Below are 17605 nucleotides of genomic sequence, written 5' to 3' on the forward strand. Positions count from 1 at the left end.
TTCAGAACCCCATTGGCGTAGGCTGCTGTCCGCGCTCTCTCGACGAGTTCTTTTTGACTCCTTGCGTCCGAGCTGGCCAGAGCTGCCTCCCACCCCTCCTGCGTTGGGTGGTTATTAATAGTGATAGTCTGATTTATGCCCACACCATATGATACAGGTCCGCCTTCTCCCAGCAGAATTTGCATTGCGAGTCAAATGACTGGATCTATTGCGTGTAGTCTTCGTTGGTTGTGAAAAGTGTTGATCTGTAGCTTGCGGAGGTGTACTTCCTCACCTTTGTTTAGTGTCTTCGCCGGTGGAGGATAGACCCGGCGAGATAATCTTACGTGCTGAAGTATTTCAATGTGAGTTAGCAATGGGGTAGGAGGTTCCACGAGATCCGTATTAGGTGCCCGGGGGAGAAGCTTGGGCAGAGGAGTGTGCGCTCTCGTTCCCTTGGATGCCCTACTGACCTGGTACCCATACTAAGTGTTTATACGTGGGTTGTTAGCCACGGGTGTGACTATCTTCCAGGATTTTAGTAACTAGCGGTGCAATCCTGCCCCTGGAGTAATTGCGACATGCTGTCTGTGAATCTAAGAATGTATTCTGAGGTAGTGTGTGTTGCAGCGAGGGCAATCGCCACTCCTTCCGCAGTCAGTGTGTCTTGGCGGGGCAATATTAGTCCGTCCACTGTTTGATTTTGGTGCACTACCGCAACGACCGCCATTCCCCGTTCAGGACTCGCGGCATCGACATAGAACACGCCCTCGCATCTGCCTTAGTGCCTTTTTATAGCTTCCGCTCGTGCATGTCGTCTTGGCTGATGAGATTCGGGGTGCATATTTCCTGGCAGTGGAGTTCCCTTAAGTTGTCCTCTCCATGAAGCTGGGATGCTGCTTTTAAGTTCTAGCTGTCGGGTGCAATTGATGTTCAAATCATTCAAGATTTGTCGGCCAGTCAGAGTCGTGGAGATTCGTACCACCTGCGCCGTGAGGTGTGCCTCTATCAGCCCGTCTACCGTGTTGTGGATACCCGGTCGTAAAAACCGGTCCGTCGATGTCGTAAGAGGGAGGCCCAGGGCCTTCTTGTAGGCTGTTCTGATTATGACGTCGAGGTTCTTGATTTCAAGCATCTTGAGGCGGAGGTAGGGTGCTGCGTAGACGATGCGGCTTACGACGAAAGCAGCCTGCACCAGTCGGAGAGTATCTTGCTCTCGCATCTCTGATTTCCGTGTCGTTATCCTTGCTATAATCCTGGCGACTTGCTGGCTCACGAGGCAGAGTTTCTGGATCGTGAGGAAATTGTTTCCCTTGTTATTTATGTACAGACTCCGCATCTTAAGGTCTGGACTTCCTTGATGGGTAATTTGTCAACGTGGATGCCGATGGTGGCCTGATTTTTGTTCTGACGGAAGACTAGGAGTTCGCATTTTTCGGGAGTCCAGGTTAGTCCACATGCTAGAGCATAATTCTGAACTGTTGTTGCTGTTTGTAGCTGTTCTTCAATCATTGCCATACTTCCCGTGGTTTTCCCGATTATATAGCGTCAGCGTACAGGGCATGGCGTATGCCCTGTATCTTACGCGCGTTTAGAAGTGGTGGGAGATTTTGGGAGCAATGCTGAAACAGAAGCAGGGATAATACTGTCCACTGCGGAGTTCCTCTCGTGCTCATCTTAACGTGCGTGATTCCTTTTGTGCCGATGCTGATAAAATCGTAAATGTACGAGTTGACTCGCTGGCCACACCTCGTGCTCTGGAGGTTGTTGAGAATTGTGGGGTGCTTGACGTTGTCAAAAGCTCATTTGAGGTCGACGGATAGAAGTGCTCGATTACTGTTTCTGCGTACTGGATCAATGACCACGTATGACTTGCAGAAGCACATCAAATGGAGGACAGATGTGCTCTGAATCCAAACATCGTGTGTGGCAGTACCTCGTTGTTCTCTAGATGGTTGGAGAGACGCGCGTGGACTGCCTTTTTCTTGAGTTTGCCTGCGCACGACGTGCGTATGGAACGTAGGTTTTCAATGCTGATTTTCTTGCCGGATTTGGGGATAAAGTGTGCACTGGCTGTTTTCCATGCCTGTGGCATGGTGCCGGTGCGCCAGCATTAGTTTACGTAATTCGTAAGTTGCTGCAGTGCCTCCGTGCCAAGGTTGGTTAGGAGTCCGACCATAACTTTGTCTTGTACCGGGGCTGTACCTCGGCGTATATCTGCTAGTGCTGCTATGATTTCTTCTAAATTGAAGTCTTTATCTAGGTCTTCGTTCGGTTCCCCCCGATATTCTGAATTTGAGAGTTCTGCGTCCCTCGATGTGCAGATATAGCGACGCGTGAGCTCATCCACGAGTTCATTATCCGTGCTTTGAAAGCCGTGCAAGGCCCGATGCAAATTTCTATGTTGTTCACTCTTCGATTTCGGTGGATCAATTAGAAATCGGAGAAGGTTCCACGTAGTCTTGATGTCTAGGCGACCTTTAAGGGATTCGCACCTTTTTAGCCACTTGGTTCCTGTTTGCCCATTTTAGTCTTTGGTACTTTCAAATTGAGCGCCATGCCTATGCCCTTTTTTCGGCTCTACTTCCGGTTGCGTAACGTCACATCCTCTATCACACATTAATTCACTTCTTGTTTGGCTCAGGTGAAAACAAGAAGTGAATTAATGTGAGGTAGAGGATATGTGACCTCACGCAGCCTAAAGTAGAGCCGAAAAAGGGCATAGGAAGGGATTTAGTCTTTGGTACCTTCAAATTGCGCGCCAATCCCTTAATAATAATAATAACCAATTATTATTACTATCATCATTAAGGAATTGGCGCGCAATTTAAAGGTACCAAAGACTAAAATGGCAACAATAAGAAGTGAATTAAGCAACTAGAAGCAACCAACAGCAGCATCCGCGCTTTCGCATTACTCCAATGCGGATTCTGCAGTGCTCTTTAACTTCTGTCTTTATAGCACTGGTCGCTCCATATTCTCATGTGTGCGTCTATCATAGCCTGAGTCGCTTTGGTACGTTAAACCCCAAAACCAAACCCAACATTCTCATACAACCACGTGCATGGCATGGACAGGTGGTTGTTTCTGTTTCAGATCGGGAAGTCCCCATCTATCTATTATTTTGGCTCCTTGCTGCAGCTAACAGCATTTCGGTGCGTGGCCTCGCTACAGAACATATATATTCTTTAGCATGGAGCAAATATTGTTGAGGTTACCTATGTGAAAGCAATAGCGCAAAAGCCCTGGCTTTTATTGCGTAAGCAATACTGCGCCAGGTTTCGAGCCGTCACGTATCCCCGGCGGACGCCACGCTTGACTTCGAGCCGCAGCTGCGTCGACACCTGAACCGCGCCGTAAGGGAAGGGAGGAAGGGGGGAATGTTTGCATTAGAACGAAAAAAAAAAGATGTGAAAGAAACGTCCGCTATCCGTGCTGACGCACCGCTTACTCCCGTACTTCGCACTTCTGACGTTCCTTGGATCGCACTCTCTCACCGCATGCGATGCGAGCAAGGTCCGATGTTGCATGCGCGCGTCGAAATGCAGGCACGTGCGTCAGAGCGGTGGTCGGGAATTCGCGGCCGATCCCCCTGTGTAAGTATGCGCCATCAAATTAGAGGAGAACAACAACAACAACGCACCGCGCACCACACAGGGTCCAAGGGGCGGACAGCCGCCGCCCAGGGTAAGGAATTGCGCAGTAATAAAAAGACGATCGCTAACAGGAGTGAAAGTGGAAGGAGAGAAATAGGAGTTCGCGTCGGGTTGCTATGCGGTCTTACAAGAAGAAGCATCGGCGATGCGCCGAAGCCAGAAAACGGCAACGGAATCCAGAGACTGCTGAAGAACGTGAATAAGGGCTAGCGAAACGGCGAGCGCAAGACGCGCTGCTAGACGAGCGCGTCGTGCACCTCTAGACACTTGTACGTCTGGTGATGATCCTGCACGGAGACTTCAGAATGCCTTGGACAGTGATGACTTGGCATCAACAACAGGACGAGAAGAATCACAGAGTAGCCAAAAACGGTGCAATTCAACCAGGTGACAACGACGTGCCCAGGAGACTGCTGAAGAACGAGAGAAAAGGCTTGAGAAAGAACTAGATCGCGATGCTGCCAGACAGGCAAAACGGTGTGAAGAGCGTAAAAGACAACGTGCAGAAGAAACCGAGGAGATGAGAGCCGCACGTTTGAAGAAAATGTGTAAATCTTTGGCTCCTGCTGGCCTGATCGTCCAGACTCGGGACGTAGAAAAGCAAAGACGTTTGGACTACGCTCGATGGGTTGCTGAATGTGATTCCGCGACGCGGGAGTTTCACCGCCGTTTCACTAATAATCCATTCGGAAGCGTGTGTTCAGTGTGTGATCGCCTATGGCATAAGAATGACCTAACACATACACTACGTGCCGAACCTTAAGCGCAACCATTGCAGTATTGCTTGCACAATTCTTACCAGGTTTAACCAGAGCTAAACAACTGCCATTTTCTCATGCTGCATTCCGTAGTTTTGCAACATGGTCCTCTATGGCCGCCAGTTTGCTGCCGATGTAATTGAAGAACTTCTCCGTTTATGTGCATCTCATTTCAGACATTCGTACCCTTAATACCCTAAAATAAATGGTTCAGTAGAACGCATCGACAGAACGCTCACCAACATTCTTGCAATTTACGTCGCTTCGGACATAAAAACCGGGACTGTGTAATTTCGTTCGTCACATAAGCCTTCCAGGCATGAGACCACAAGCTACAGTCCGTTTTTCCTACTGTACGCCCGCTCCGCTCGACACTATCGACACCATCCTCCGATTTTTCACTGAAGACGACCCGTGCTTATCGGAAACATATGGTTAATACGGCGAGTTAGGCATGTTGGTACATATTTTTTTGGCAATGGCACGAGCCGAATTTTAGAAATGGCCATGGCCGAGTGTGAAGGTCGCCATCGTGTAGGTCCGAATCGACCGAGGTCAAATTGGTCAAATTTCAGGATTCGGTGAGCCAAATTCTGTGGTGGTCCATGCCAAATTTTGGGGTCACCGTCATATTCACCGTTGTAGAATTATGTTGGACATTGATTTTGATCCAAATAGACCGAGGTCACATTTTGAGGGTGGTTGGGTCAAATTTCGAACTCACCATCATGTCTAGTCGAATTAGGTTGGTCATCGATTTCGATCCAAATCGGCCGACGTCAAATTTTCGCTATAGCGGAGCGCTTTTGAATTAACCGCGTTAAACGACATTTTTTTCGCCTCGCGAACTTAGCCAATCAGAGCGGCGGCAAAAGAAAGATCGAACAAGATTCTTGGTCGGTAGTATTCCACGTACACTGTAGTTTTGATGACCCTATGAGTCCCTTATATGAGGTTTCAGTATTCTTACTCTGTAGTGCCGGTTAGTTCGTAGCAACTAGCCGCCGCAGAACCCGTTCAGTTGTATTTTGAGCCGATCCAGGTCAAGCCAGGCTTGTCAGGCAGCAATAATCGTCTGTCCGTCCGTGCGGCGGCCGTTCACGGGGACTTTTGCGCTTGCGGTCGTCTTGACGCCAGATGTAACGATGGAGTTCGAGCCGTTTTTATCTTGCCCGTGTGCCATTCCATGCGGCATCTTCGTGTGCTGCGGTTCATACCCTTTGCCGGACCTGGCACGTCGTTACAAGTAACCAATGGTGAGCCTAGGTAACGCTAGCAAGGGACTGACATGCTCTCGGAGCCCCGCTCCACTCAAGCTTTCGTTGCTAACCACATATGAAAAGATTGCATGCAAAATTGTAACGTTTTGGCTACGCTTATAGCTACGCTACACTGTCACTGAGCTATTTCTTTGAGATCTATATTACTCGGCATGACAACAAAAGCTGTCAAGTAAGTCTACGCATCAGCCTCTAGCGATTAAGCAAGCGATGTGGTAATTTCCACAGATAGCGTGACGCAGTGTTTGCGTAGAGATTTGCTTCCTGCGTCTGGATTCATTTTCTATATGAAGCACGAAGCTGGTAAGCGCTATAATATATGCCGGTGAGGGCTGTAACGTCTTCGATAAGGCTGTTAAGTAGAAATTCACTTGGAAAGCATCACTCCATCAGTGAATTTCCGGCGCAAGCCGTGGCTTCGAAGATAAACACGGCGTCGCTTCGAAGCAGAAGCCTTGTTCATTTATATTACTTTGTGGTTAACTGGTAAACTGTGCACTATTACGCTGCCAAATGTCACTATCCACTGCGCAGTAGTTGGCATGGCATGTTGGCGAATTAAGACCCGGCTGATTGCAATTTATACAGAAGCTCCTTCACCGCAGGCGCAAAAAAAGTTTGCGCCTGCTCATATTGAAAACGTGTGCACGTGAGCGTTTGGTGTGCAGTTTTTTTTTTTTCTTTTGTGAGCATAACATGACTTTTTTTTTTTTTTTTTTTTTTCAGCCCCGTTTATGCCACCTGGTCACTAAGAAACATTGCGCTCCAGAGATCTGCGAGTGAACTAGGTACAATGAGGAGCAGAAGCAACTCTGGTGTGCGGCTGGACTACTACCAGCGCCTGCTCTACCGCACCATCCTGAACTTCCAGGATCCTGTGACAGGGCTGATTCCTTCGCAGAAGTATGACAACCATGCGTGGGTGCGCGACAATGTCTACTGCGTGCTGTCCGTCTGGGGTCTCTCAATGGCCTACAAGAAGAATGCAGAGCTTGACGAAGACCGCGCCAAAACCTATGAGCTCGAGCAGAGCTGCGTCAAGCTGATGCGCGGTCTGCTCATGGCCATGATGAAGCAGAAAGAGAAGCTTGAGCGCTTCAAGGAGAGTCAGAGTCCTGCTGATTGCCTCCACGCCAAGTACAGCTCCGTGACGGGAGGCACCTGCGTTAGCGATGGTGAGTGGGGACATCTTCAGCTGGACGCCACCTCACTCTACCTGCTGGTGCTCGCACAGATGACTGCATCAGGCCTTCAGATCGTGTTTAGCCTCGACGAAGTGGCATTTGTGCAGAACCTTGTGTTCTACATTGAGAATGCCTACTGCATTCCAGACTATGGAATATGGGAACGAGGTGACAAGACTAACCACGGACTCCCTGAGCTGAACGCTAGCTCAGTTGGTGCCGCCAAGGCCGCTCTCGAAGCCTTGAATGAATTGGACCTCTTTGGGGGCAGAGGTGGGCCGCCGTCCGTCATTCACGTGCTTCCGGATGAAGCCCAAAAATGTGATGCTGTGCTCAATTCGATGTTGCCGCGGGAGTCAAACTCTAAGGAAGTTGGTGCAGCACTTCTGTCGGTAATCGGATTCCCTGCCTTCTCAGTTACAGACCCCGAGCTGATAGAAACAACACGTGCGACTGTCATTGAAAAACTGCAGGGTCACTATGGCTGTAAGCGTTTCCTACGAGATGGTTACAAGACTGCCAAGGAGGATTCCCGAAGGCTGCACTACGAGCCTTGGGAGCTGCAAATTTTTGAAAACATTGAGTGCGAGTGGCCGCTCTTTTTCTGTTACATGATTATTGATGCCTTGTTTCGTGGCGATACAAATATGGCTGATGAATATTCTGAAAGGCTAGAGCGTGTGATGATAAAGACAGATGAAGGCCTCAGGCTCGTGCCTGAGATGTATGGCGTGCCAGCAGACAAAGTGCATCTTGAATATCAGACTCCTCACAGCCAGGTCAGGGTGCCAGTTGGACAGGTCCCTTTCATGTGGGCCCAGTCTCTGTTCATACTTGGCCGCCTTTTGCAAGAGGGGTTTCTCGCACCTGGTGAATTGGACCCTCTGAACCGTCGTCTGTGCTCCCTGAAGCGGCCTGACGTAGTAGTTCAGGTTGTTCTGCTGGCAGAAGATTCATATCTACAGGAGAAGCTATTGCCTGTTTACCCTGACATCGAAACAGTCAGTGAGGTCTGCCCATTTGAAGTACAACCTGCCCGCGTATTAGGAGAGCTGTACTCCCACTTGGGACAAAACCGCAAGTTGGGTCTCAAGGGCCGTCCATCCAAAGATGTTGGCTTGCTGGCAACAAGCAAACTGTATCTCCTTCAGGACAGGCTCTTTGTGTTTTCACCACAAAATTTAGACAGTGAGGAATTTCACTTGGTAAATGATGTCGACCTTTTTGCAAACACCCTGTGTTCCAACATTTCTGTCCTTCGCTCACACTGGAACATTTTGGGGCGACCAATAATGGTCGTGACTCTTCAGCAGAGACAGTTGGTAAATGATAAAGTTCCACTCAGCTTGCGCCAAACTATAAAAAAGCTGTCTAGTGGATACCTCAACGGAACACGGGTGTGTTTGGGCAAACTGAGTGATTTTATCAGCACTTCTTGCATGGCTAGTCTGGACTTTCTCAGGAACTATGAGGACGGGGACCCAGAAAGCCTTCCAACGCAGGTACGGGATTATCTGGACCGAGAGATGAGGCGCACTTGGCTCAATCGCCCTGGGGCCATAATGCGCAACCCTCTGAGAATGGGTATCCCAGGCGCCCGTTCTCGAAAGTCGGGAGTCGCAGGTCTTGTGAAGCGGTCGCGTTCCATTACTGGAAAAGACGCCTTTGACGCCGAGTTCAACGCACTTACGTCGTATCCAGCTACTGCGTCTCGTCGCGCGTCTCTCGAAGAAGATGTTCCCCTCCGAGCAATGTCAGAACTGCACCTTGATCATGTGGCTGAATGGGAACTGCTGACCACTCTGCGCGAGACTGACTCCCTTGAGGAGCAGGGAGACATTCTGCATTACCTATCCATTCACAAGGGCCTCAACTGGGACACAGGGCTTGGCCAGCCACACTCAGTGGTCACCGTAAAAGACCTCTTTCAGGACTTCTATGAACGCACATGCCGCGAGCACAAGTGGGGCTTGGTAAGGCATTTTGCCAGTTGCCTAGGCAAGCGGGTCGAAGACCTAGCCAAGTCTGTGACGGATTTGCTCGTACGCCAAAAGCAGGTGACGGTGGGCATGCCACCGCACAATGAAGAGGTAATCACGCGGCCGCTATCGACTAAGGAGCTGAGGGTGATCATTGCACGGGCGTACAAGGGTGACCAGAGCACAGCCATGCTTACCCAAGAGCTTCTGGCCTACCTGGCCATGTACATAAGGACGGATCCGCATCTATTCCACGAGATGCTGCGGCTGAGGGTCGGCCTCATCATCCAGGTTATGGCAGCAGAGCTGGCACGCGCCGCAAAGTCATCGGTGCAGGACACGGCTGACCTGCTCCTCAACCTGAGCCCGTTTGAGATGAAGTCGCTGCTGCTAAACATACTCAGTGGACGGGAGCTGGCAGCTGTCAAGAGCATCTCGGCAACCAGTCCAGGGAGCTTTGCTGCTAAGCGCAGCATTGTCGACACCTTTGTGCATGGTGATGGCCAGGATGACTTACAGGTAATCATAGTGTTGATGGTAATTCATAATGTGTGTAGATTCCTTATGGTAGCCAGCATGCTAAATTTTTAGTCGTGCTATGCCCCTTCAAAGTCAAAACTTCTGATACCCCTGCCTCACGGCACTCCTCCAAGGTCTTTACTACAAAGGGCATTTATTGCACTAGAGGAGTAAATCACTTTAAATATATAAAACAGTTTTATTTATATATTTAATTATTTTGAAATACTATCAATCCCTAGAGAGATTATAACAGAGGTGGGCACAAAAAGGAATGGCATGCAATATAAGCAACAAATATTCCAGAGGACACAAGACAGCAGGACCGATGCATCGAATTTCTACAATTTGAGCCCAAATGTAGATACAAGGAAAAAAATGCAAAACTTCAAGTTCCAGCTTAGGTGCATAAGAAGATGGCTACACACTAGTAGAGTCAGCAACACTGCACAATAAATAAGTGCACTAAGAGATACGTATGGAAACATAGACTTACTGTAAATTTGATGGGAATAGCAATTATTCTAGAAGCTTTGCAAACTGTATCTCGAATTACCGCCCCATTGCCATTTTACCATTTTTTAGCAAGGTAATAGAAAGGTGCATAGCACAGCGCCTGACTAGTTACTTCTCTAAGTTCAACATACTTTCACCTCATCAATTTGGGTTCCGCTCGGGATATTCAACTAACTTAGCATTGGTTGCCTTCACTGACAAAATTAAATTTGCCATTGATAAGGGATGCTTTGCCGGGGCAGTATTTATTGACCTGACCATGGCTTTCGATTCTATCATCCACTCTATATTACTAAGTAAACTAGAAGCTGTAGGGGTAGTAGGGCCGCCTCTCAATCTCATCAAAAGTTACTTACTAGACAGAAAACAAGCCGTGTCGATTTCTAATGTGCTCTCTAACTTAAATACAATTAATACAGGTGTGCCTCAAGGTTCTATTCTCGGCCCTCTGCTGTTTTTAATATATATTAATGATCTACCTAGTTGTCTTGCTAAATCAGAACCGTTTCTTTATGCCGATGACACTACTATATTAGCTACTGATAAATCAATCCACTCATTAACATCTGTGCTGACTACTGATCTCAATAATATTTTAAACTGGTGTCATCGTAACTGCTTGCAGATCAACCCTTCTAAGACAACATTCATGGTATTCAGCTCCAATCGCAAGGCTCCCGTACACATCCCACCACTTACTTTTAATTCCCATTGCATTGAACTTTCAGAACATTGCACATTTCTTGGCGTTACTCTGGATGCTAACCTTAAATACAATAAGCACATTTCTAACCTGAAACAAAAATGTGGTTTTGGCATCAGAGCACTACTAAAAGCGCGTCCCTTTTTCAATCGTGACACTTTAATAGCTCTTTACTACGCATTCATTCATAGTCATTTTAATTACTGCATCACTTCATGGGGAAACACTTACCCATCACATTTATATCAACTGCAACACCTTCAAAATCAGGCCATACGTATAATAACCTACAGTTCATACCGCAGCGAAGCGCTATCACTTCTTCACGAGCACAGCATTTTACCGATCGCTTCACTGATTACCTCTAGTCTCGCAATCCTACTTTATAAAGCTGTGCACAACACCATACCCTCAATTGTAATCAACAGGGAGGCCCTCACCAATAACAATCAAACAAGATTTGCTAAGGACAACAATTTTCTATTACCAACTGTTCGAACAAACTACGGCAAGCACACGGCTCTTTTTGCTTCTTTACAAATTTGGAATAACCTCCCTTCTCATGTCAAGCAATCCCCATCTCTGTCCAGTTTTAAACAACAACTGTTATCTGTATTATCACAATAGTGTCACATTCAAACAAGTTTTTTCTTTATATACTTACCGCTTTGTTCACATTCAATTCATGAGTGTTTTCATATGCCCGTAGGGAAGACGTATCACTTTGTATATGTATCTTTGTATGAATATGTATCACTTCGTATACTTAATTTTAACAATACCGGCCGCGCATGAAATTTTCGAGCTTGTATTGAATTCATATTCTTTTGTTTTTACCATATTGTGTTCGCCGGATTTGCCTCTTTTGACTGCTTTTGCTGTACCAATAATATTTTTTTCATATGTTTATACATCCATCCATAGGAGGTCCCGATACAGCCTTGAGCTCTGGGACCTCCTTCTGTATTATTTATGTAATACCTGTTTCATGAATAAACAAACTTCTTCTTCAAAAAAAAAAAAAAAAAACTTTTCAGGTGATTTCTGTTACGTTATATCAGGGTTAAGCCTGTTCCACTCACGCACTGAGAATTAAATGTTCTGCAGTGTGAGTGCGTGTTATGACGAGTGGATCTTGAATGGTTGACATTGATGAAGGCTGAAGGATCCATCTTGAATTTATTATGGAGTGATAAAAATAGGAACTTAAGGCGATGAAACATCGCTCTATAAGCAATGTGGGAGGCACGCGCGACATAGTAATTTGATAGGAGAGTCAGTGCAACAGTAACTGTTGAATATTAATCGAACAGCCTTGTTCTTGCCCAGTTGCTCAGTGCACGTTTCAGGAAGAATGATTTATTTGTAGCTTTTTAGCAACATTACAAACATGAACTGACCAGCTAAGATCAGCCGTGACTGATATATGTCTAAATATTGATATTCTTGAACTCTGCGTAGTAGGGCAGTGTCGAGGCGATATTCAAAATTTAAAGGTGTCTTTTTAGTAACTGTCATGGAGACTGTTTTTTTCTGTATTAATAACCATTTGCCATTTGAGGCACCATTGCGTAATGCGATTTAGGACTTTGTTCAGATTTAATTGGTCTCCGTAGTTGTTAACTTTACTATAAATTACACAGTCAGCTGTGAATAGGCAAACATTAACGTCTATGTCCTCTGTAATGTCGTCAATGTAGAGTATAAATAAAAGTAGAGCAAGCATTGAACCCTGGGAGACACAAAAAAGAAAGGGAACCGTGTCTGAAGTGCAGTCATAAAGATGACAAACCGGTAACGATCTGAAAGGTAATCGCTGATCCAGCGAAAAATCGGTCCGTCTTCATCTAGTTGAACTAGAGCGTGGCACTATGAAATAAATAGTAAATTAGTGAGCAAACACTGCTGAACAAAAAATGCGAGCACAACAAAAAGGCAAGAAAGCAAGCACAGCACAAGGAGCATAGCATGTGCATATCAACGCAGCTTCTAAAAACATCTGAAGTCTTCTCTGAACACTCCAGATTTGTAAAGTTCATTGCGATGCAAAATTAATCCCTCTGTGGGATCAGCTAAGATTAAATGTAATATTCAAAATTATATTTGCAATAACATTTTTGTTTTTTGATCTCGATTGCTGGCGTTCGTACTTGGGCTGCTCTTTTATGCAACTTGAAGGTAGTCGACAACCGCCTTTCTCGCTATGGACCTTTTTCGCAACGGCCTTGAGTCTTTGCTGCGTAGCTGTGCCTCAACCGCCTTTTGATCAGGCAACCTTAAATCCCAAGGCCTTACAAGCAGAGCTTTTAGATCATACCAGCTGGAAAACTCCACTTCGAAAAGTGACCGGTTTCCATGCACATTTTTCGGATGCTTAAGAATTGTCGCACCATCTGGAAGCAGTCAGCAGAAGCTTTCTGTTGTTGCCATTATTGCCTTCTGGAAATCACCTTTTTCTTTTTTTCATCTTAATTACCTCTACGGCTTTTATTTCTAAGAATTCTCGCTCCTGCAACTCTTGAACATATTTTATTTTCATGGTTGTTGTGCATTTATAAAAAATCTGAGTTTGCAATTTATATGCAATTTCCTTTAAAGGCTGCGGGTGCCGCCACTATACGTAAGCACCCGATTTATTACCAATCAAAATCGCCGTTTTTTTATGCATGGGCCCTATAGGACGTTTTGCAGCTTGTAATATTGAAGAGCTCTGCTTACAAGTGCCCGTGTAACAGGATGATCAGGCTAAATAAACACTGCGTGTTAGGAAAGAAAACTGCACCCTTCATTCGGCTCACATCTTAGTAACGCTCTGGATCACAGCGGTTTCAGATTCATGCATATTTCTGTTGCCATTTACAGATATCTGACCGCCAAGGTCAGTGGCTACGCCGACGGCGCCTCGACGGTGCCTTGAACCGGGTTCCGGTTGGTTTCTACTCCTGTGTCTGGCGTGTCCTGGAGCGCTGCCCGGGAGTCTGGGTGGGTGGCCATTGTCTCCAGCATACGCTCACCAAGGAGATGACGCCGGGAGAACTCAAATTTGCACTTCGTGTCGAGGAGATACTTAACAAGGTTCCCGAACCCGAACACCGGCAGCTGGTTGTGGAGGCCCTCATGGTTCTGAGCCTGGTTGTCGAAAACGAAGCTGTGGCACACTTCAGCATGCCCATCGACGTCGAGACCATCGTCCAGAGGGCGCACGCCCTCTTCCTCGAGGACCAGCGCTTGTGCAGAGGAAACTCGATGCTCTGTTGCCTGGCAAATGCACCCGTCGTTCCGTGCGCTCGAATGGCGGGTTTCTGCCAGCATTTCCTTGACAGCGCCCCCAGTGGTTGCTTTGGTACCATGACGTACCTGGTTCGCTCGGTTGCCTACACGCTTCATGACCTTCCGCAATCGGTTCTGGAGTGCCCGCTTTCATGATATCCTGCCTGGCGATTGTTTGGAACGTGTTTTACAGGCAGATGCTCACAGTATCATTATAGTTACGAATAGTTTAGCCTTTTCTGTTAGTAGGCCCTTCTGATATTTTGCAGCATCTGTGATGCTTTGTTACACTGTTTATGTCCTGCTCACAGGGCATTTTGTTGAAGGCTGTACATTCCTGCGAAAGTAATCGCTTGGTAAAGAGTGCCTTTTTTTTGCTTTTATTTACTGTGCAACAGCACTGAGAAAGGATGTACTGGCGAGCGTATTGAGTGCATTTTTGATGTGCTCTATTGTACTTCATGACCAGATGTATGAATAGAATGCGTAATAGTAAGCTTGCCTAATCAGTGATTGGGCTTATATATCATATACCTGTGTGCTGAGCACACTTTTTTACCGTGCAGTCGCTGGCAATCATTTAAGTAGTTGAGACAGCGCTTATAAAGAGATTTAGTTTGAGAATGCCGTCCTGTACCAAAGTGAAGTGTAAAGAGTGGATATCATTTCGACAGTAGATGAGGGAAAAATTGCCACCAAAGTAAACTCATACTAGATCACAGACACATACTTTAATTTATTATAGGTGATATAAATTACAGTGAACTAATTTTTGCATTGCTGTGCCCTAGCAGTGCCCAATGTTGAGCCGTACAGCCAACAAATGAGAGTAAAGCTTGTACGTGCTCCCTGTGACATTCGTCTTCCTTTAACTAAAGTTGAAACGAGTTTAAGATGGCAGCTTGTTCCTACACGGATTTATGACAAGGTCACAATTAATTGAGCTTTATGCTATAAATTTCGCGCATTAGAAAGGCATTTGAGCATCTGAGGAGATCATTTTGTTTTTTATATGTTGGTGTGTGACTGTGTGAAGCTCGGCCCTCCAGTACTGGGCAGTTTCATTTCTTACCAAGTGCTCTTTTAGCAAAGCGACCGTAAATGAATCCAGACATCGACTGTGGCTGTAATTTTTTCTTGCTTTACGCAGCGTGCTCTTGTAAGCATCGGGACACAGTGAATTGTTTTGTTTGTTGCAGGCCAAAGTATTCATCACGATATATACCACTAGAAAAAAAAAAAAGGAATACTCTTAAAATGATGGGTCTGCCATCACCAGTTCCTAAAGCTACAGCCAGGGGAGGAGTTATGGGTCATTCTTGAACATTTTTTGTCAAAAAATAATCATGTACGTGCAGCTTTTGTGCAAAATTTTGTACTTGAGACCAAGTGTGTTCGTCCCACCCTCCATCTTAAGGCTTCCTCTGACTGCAGACAGTATGTTTGGCTAGTCTTATGCATTGCAGAATGTTTTTCTTTAATTGCACTGTGTCGTTGCGGTTCAAAGCATTCCATCATCTACCAGTCCAGGAAAAAAAATGCCTGTCAGTAGTACTAGCAAAGAGTGTTCAACATGGGAGCCATGTCTAGTAACTGGGGAAAAGCAGATCCCAGTGCTGTACTACACTGGTGAACATGGAGCGTTTACTCTAAAGTCATCTCACTACTGTGGAACATTGCCCACTGGTTTGGTACGCTCTTTGTTATTTATACTGCAATACGCAATACAGATTTTACGCATCTCTACGACTGTAGGGAAGCAAATGGCTTTCCAGGCATAGCTTGTATTAGATACATTGCACGGTAGTAAAAAGATTGATTTTGGTTAAAGTGGTTCATGCGTTCTCATTACTGGCAATCCTTTACTTTGCCCAAGTGTGGTGATGAAATGAAAACAAAAAGGACATTGTTAACTTCTACTTCATAATGTTGCTTTCGGTAGAGTTTGTAGTCAACCGCCTGTCATGATTACACCACCTCCATGATGCAGTGTCTACAGACCCTGATTTTTTTTACTTCTTGGCAGGAGTCATTGCCGAGGTTTTGTTTTTGTATGGATGTATACCAGTTCAACTTACCACTTCATTTCCCTTGGGTTAAGATTAGCATCCAGTGTCGCTATGGGACACTTGTATTTTGCTGGTTGTATAAGGTTGTGGAAATCTATTGGAAATCAGTTTTAGTGGAAATCAAAAAGAAGAAATGGGCGTGGGCAGGACATGTAGTGCGAAGGGAAGGAAAGCGTAGCAGGGGGCGGCAGAAAGTTAGGTGGGCGGATGAGGTTAAGAAGTTCGCAGGGGTCAAGTGGATGCAGCTAGCACAGAACCAGGTTAATTGGAGAAATATGGGACAAGCCTTCGCCCTGCAGTGGGTATAGTCAGGCTGATGATGATGATTATAACATTGTGAGACAACCTAGGGAGACTCTGAAGCTAGAATTTGACACCAGGTGCCAAATAATGCCCCGAACACGTCACAAAAACTGCCAGAAACTTGTCAATCAGCCGCAATTCTTATTGGTCGACAGGTCTGCCAGTCAAAATCGACCAATAGGAGCATGACTAACTGATCAGTTTTTGACAGGTTTGTGTGTTTCTGTGATGCGACTGGAGCGTAATTCGGCCCCGTAGTATTGAATAGCTCCCAGCAAGCAGGTAGAGTGCAGAAATACTGTGCAGTTGACAGGAACAAACTTGACTGGTTTGTTGATTATTCAATTTTTTTTTTTTTTTAAAGTGGCTGCCAAAGCTAAAATGATAAATACGCTTCTCAAAGCTCATCGATGCATGTTAGTATCTGCATAAAATTTCATATCTTTGTCGTTATGCATTCATAACATTTAATTCGTTCCAAACCTACATTATTTGCTTATATTTGAGCTATGGCTAAAGATATGCGCTCGGGAGGTCTCAAACCAGAGCACTAAAAAATTGGCTTTGGAATTACTTGAGCAAACAGAAAAACTATTCTAGTGGCTCTTTATGTTGAAGCACAAAAGCATTTATGCCTCTAAGCATTCCATTTCAGTGAGTTCAATGAAAATATTTGTACTAATTCATTTTACCATAACACTGACAGAGAGCTGCAACTTTTTTTAATTTCTCTATGCTTGGCCATTGATCGATGCAGTAGGAAATGTGTCCTCTGCTCTCGAAGCTCATAACAGATCATGACCTTAGACACTATATAAGGCCCCTACCTAGATTAAATATTACCTTCGACAATAAAATTTCGATTCAGAAAAAGGCAGCACTCCAGAGAAAGCAGATTCTGTTCTTCCGAGACAAATCCTGGGACGTGGGGGCTCTTGTTATGCAGGTTGCAGGTTATCTTTTTTTAAGATGGTAAAAAAAAAGTAATTTACCGAACTGGTACCTCGGGGCAAACATTTCAAGCAGTTTTATTAGACAGCGTACAGCGTCCAAGAATTTATGCTTAATTCTTCATAGCAGTTATTACAAAGTTAGCTAATTAGTCAGTACTATCTACTGTCGTGCATCGTTAATATGAACACTTTGGTTTCCGACCAAAACTGTCTATACAGCGAGTCATCCATAATAACGAGTCATGAATAAAAACAAAGAATTTTATTGAGAAAAAAGAATTGTAATTAATGACTGCTTTTGTACATAACGGTGTGCACTAGACTCAAAATTTCACAGTCAGTTTTGAGTGCATTATCCTTGTCATTGTTGTCTTCGAAAAATTGTAGTGCAGTCTGAAGTGACTCGCGTACCATGACACCCGTGATGGTGAGCTTT

The 17605-nt window shown here is 45.5% G+C and overlaps 1 protein-coding gene across 2 annotated transcripts; it reads left to right on the top strand.

Moving 5' to 3' along the window:
- Positions 1–5297: 5297 nt before the first annotated feature.
- On the top strand, positions 5298–15188 carry LOC146209002 (putative phosphorylase b kinase regulatory subunit alpha). Of its 2 annotated transcripts, none has more exons than XM_084596739.1 (3): positions 5298–5659; positions 6400–9355; positions 13437–15188. In XM_084596739.1, exons 1-3 carry the CDS (start codon positions 5580–5582, stop codon positions 13998–14000), a joined length of 3600 nt encoding a protein of 1199 aa, XP_084452865.1. In that variant the 5' UTR covers positions 5298–5579; the 3' UTR covers positions 14001–15188. The 2 variants fall into 2 exon arrangements, with proteins under 2 accessions (XP_084452865.1, XP_084452868.1); XM_084596742.1 differs by having other exon boundaries at positions 5299–5649.
- Positions 15189–17605: the final 2417 nt, after the last annotated feature.

The sequence above is a fragment of the Amblyomma maculatum genome, chromosome 1, assembly GCF_055883805.1.
Source record: "Amblyomma maculatum isolate TAMU_Amacu chromosome 1, ASM5588380v1, whole genome shotgun sequence".
Classification (NCBI taxonomy): Eukaryota; Metazoa; Arthropoda; class Arachnida; order Ixodida; family Ixodidae; genus Amblyomma; species Amblyomma maculatum.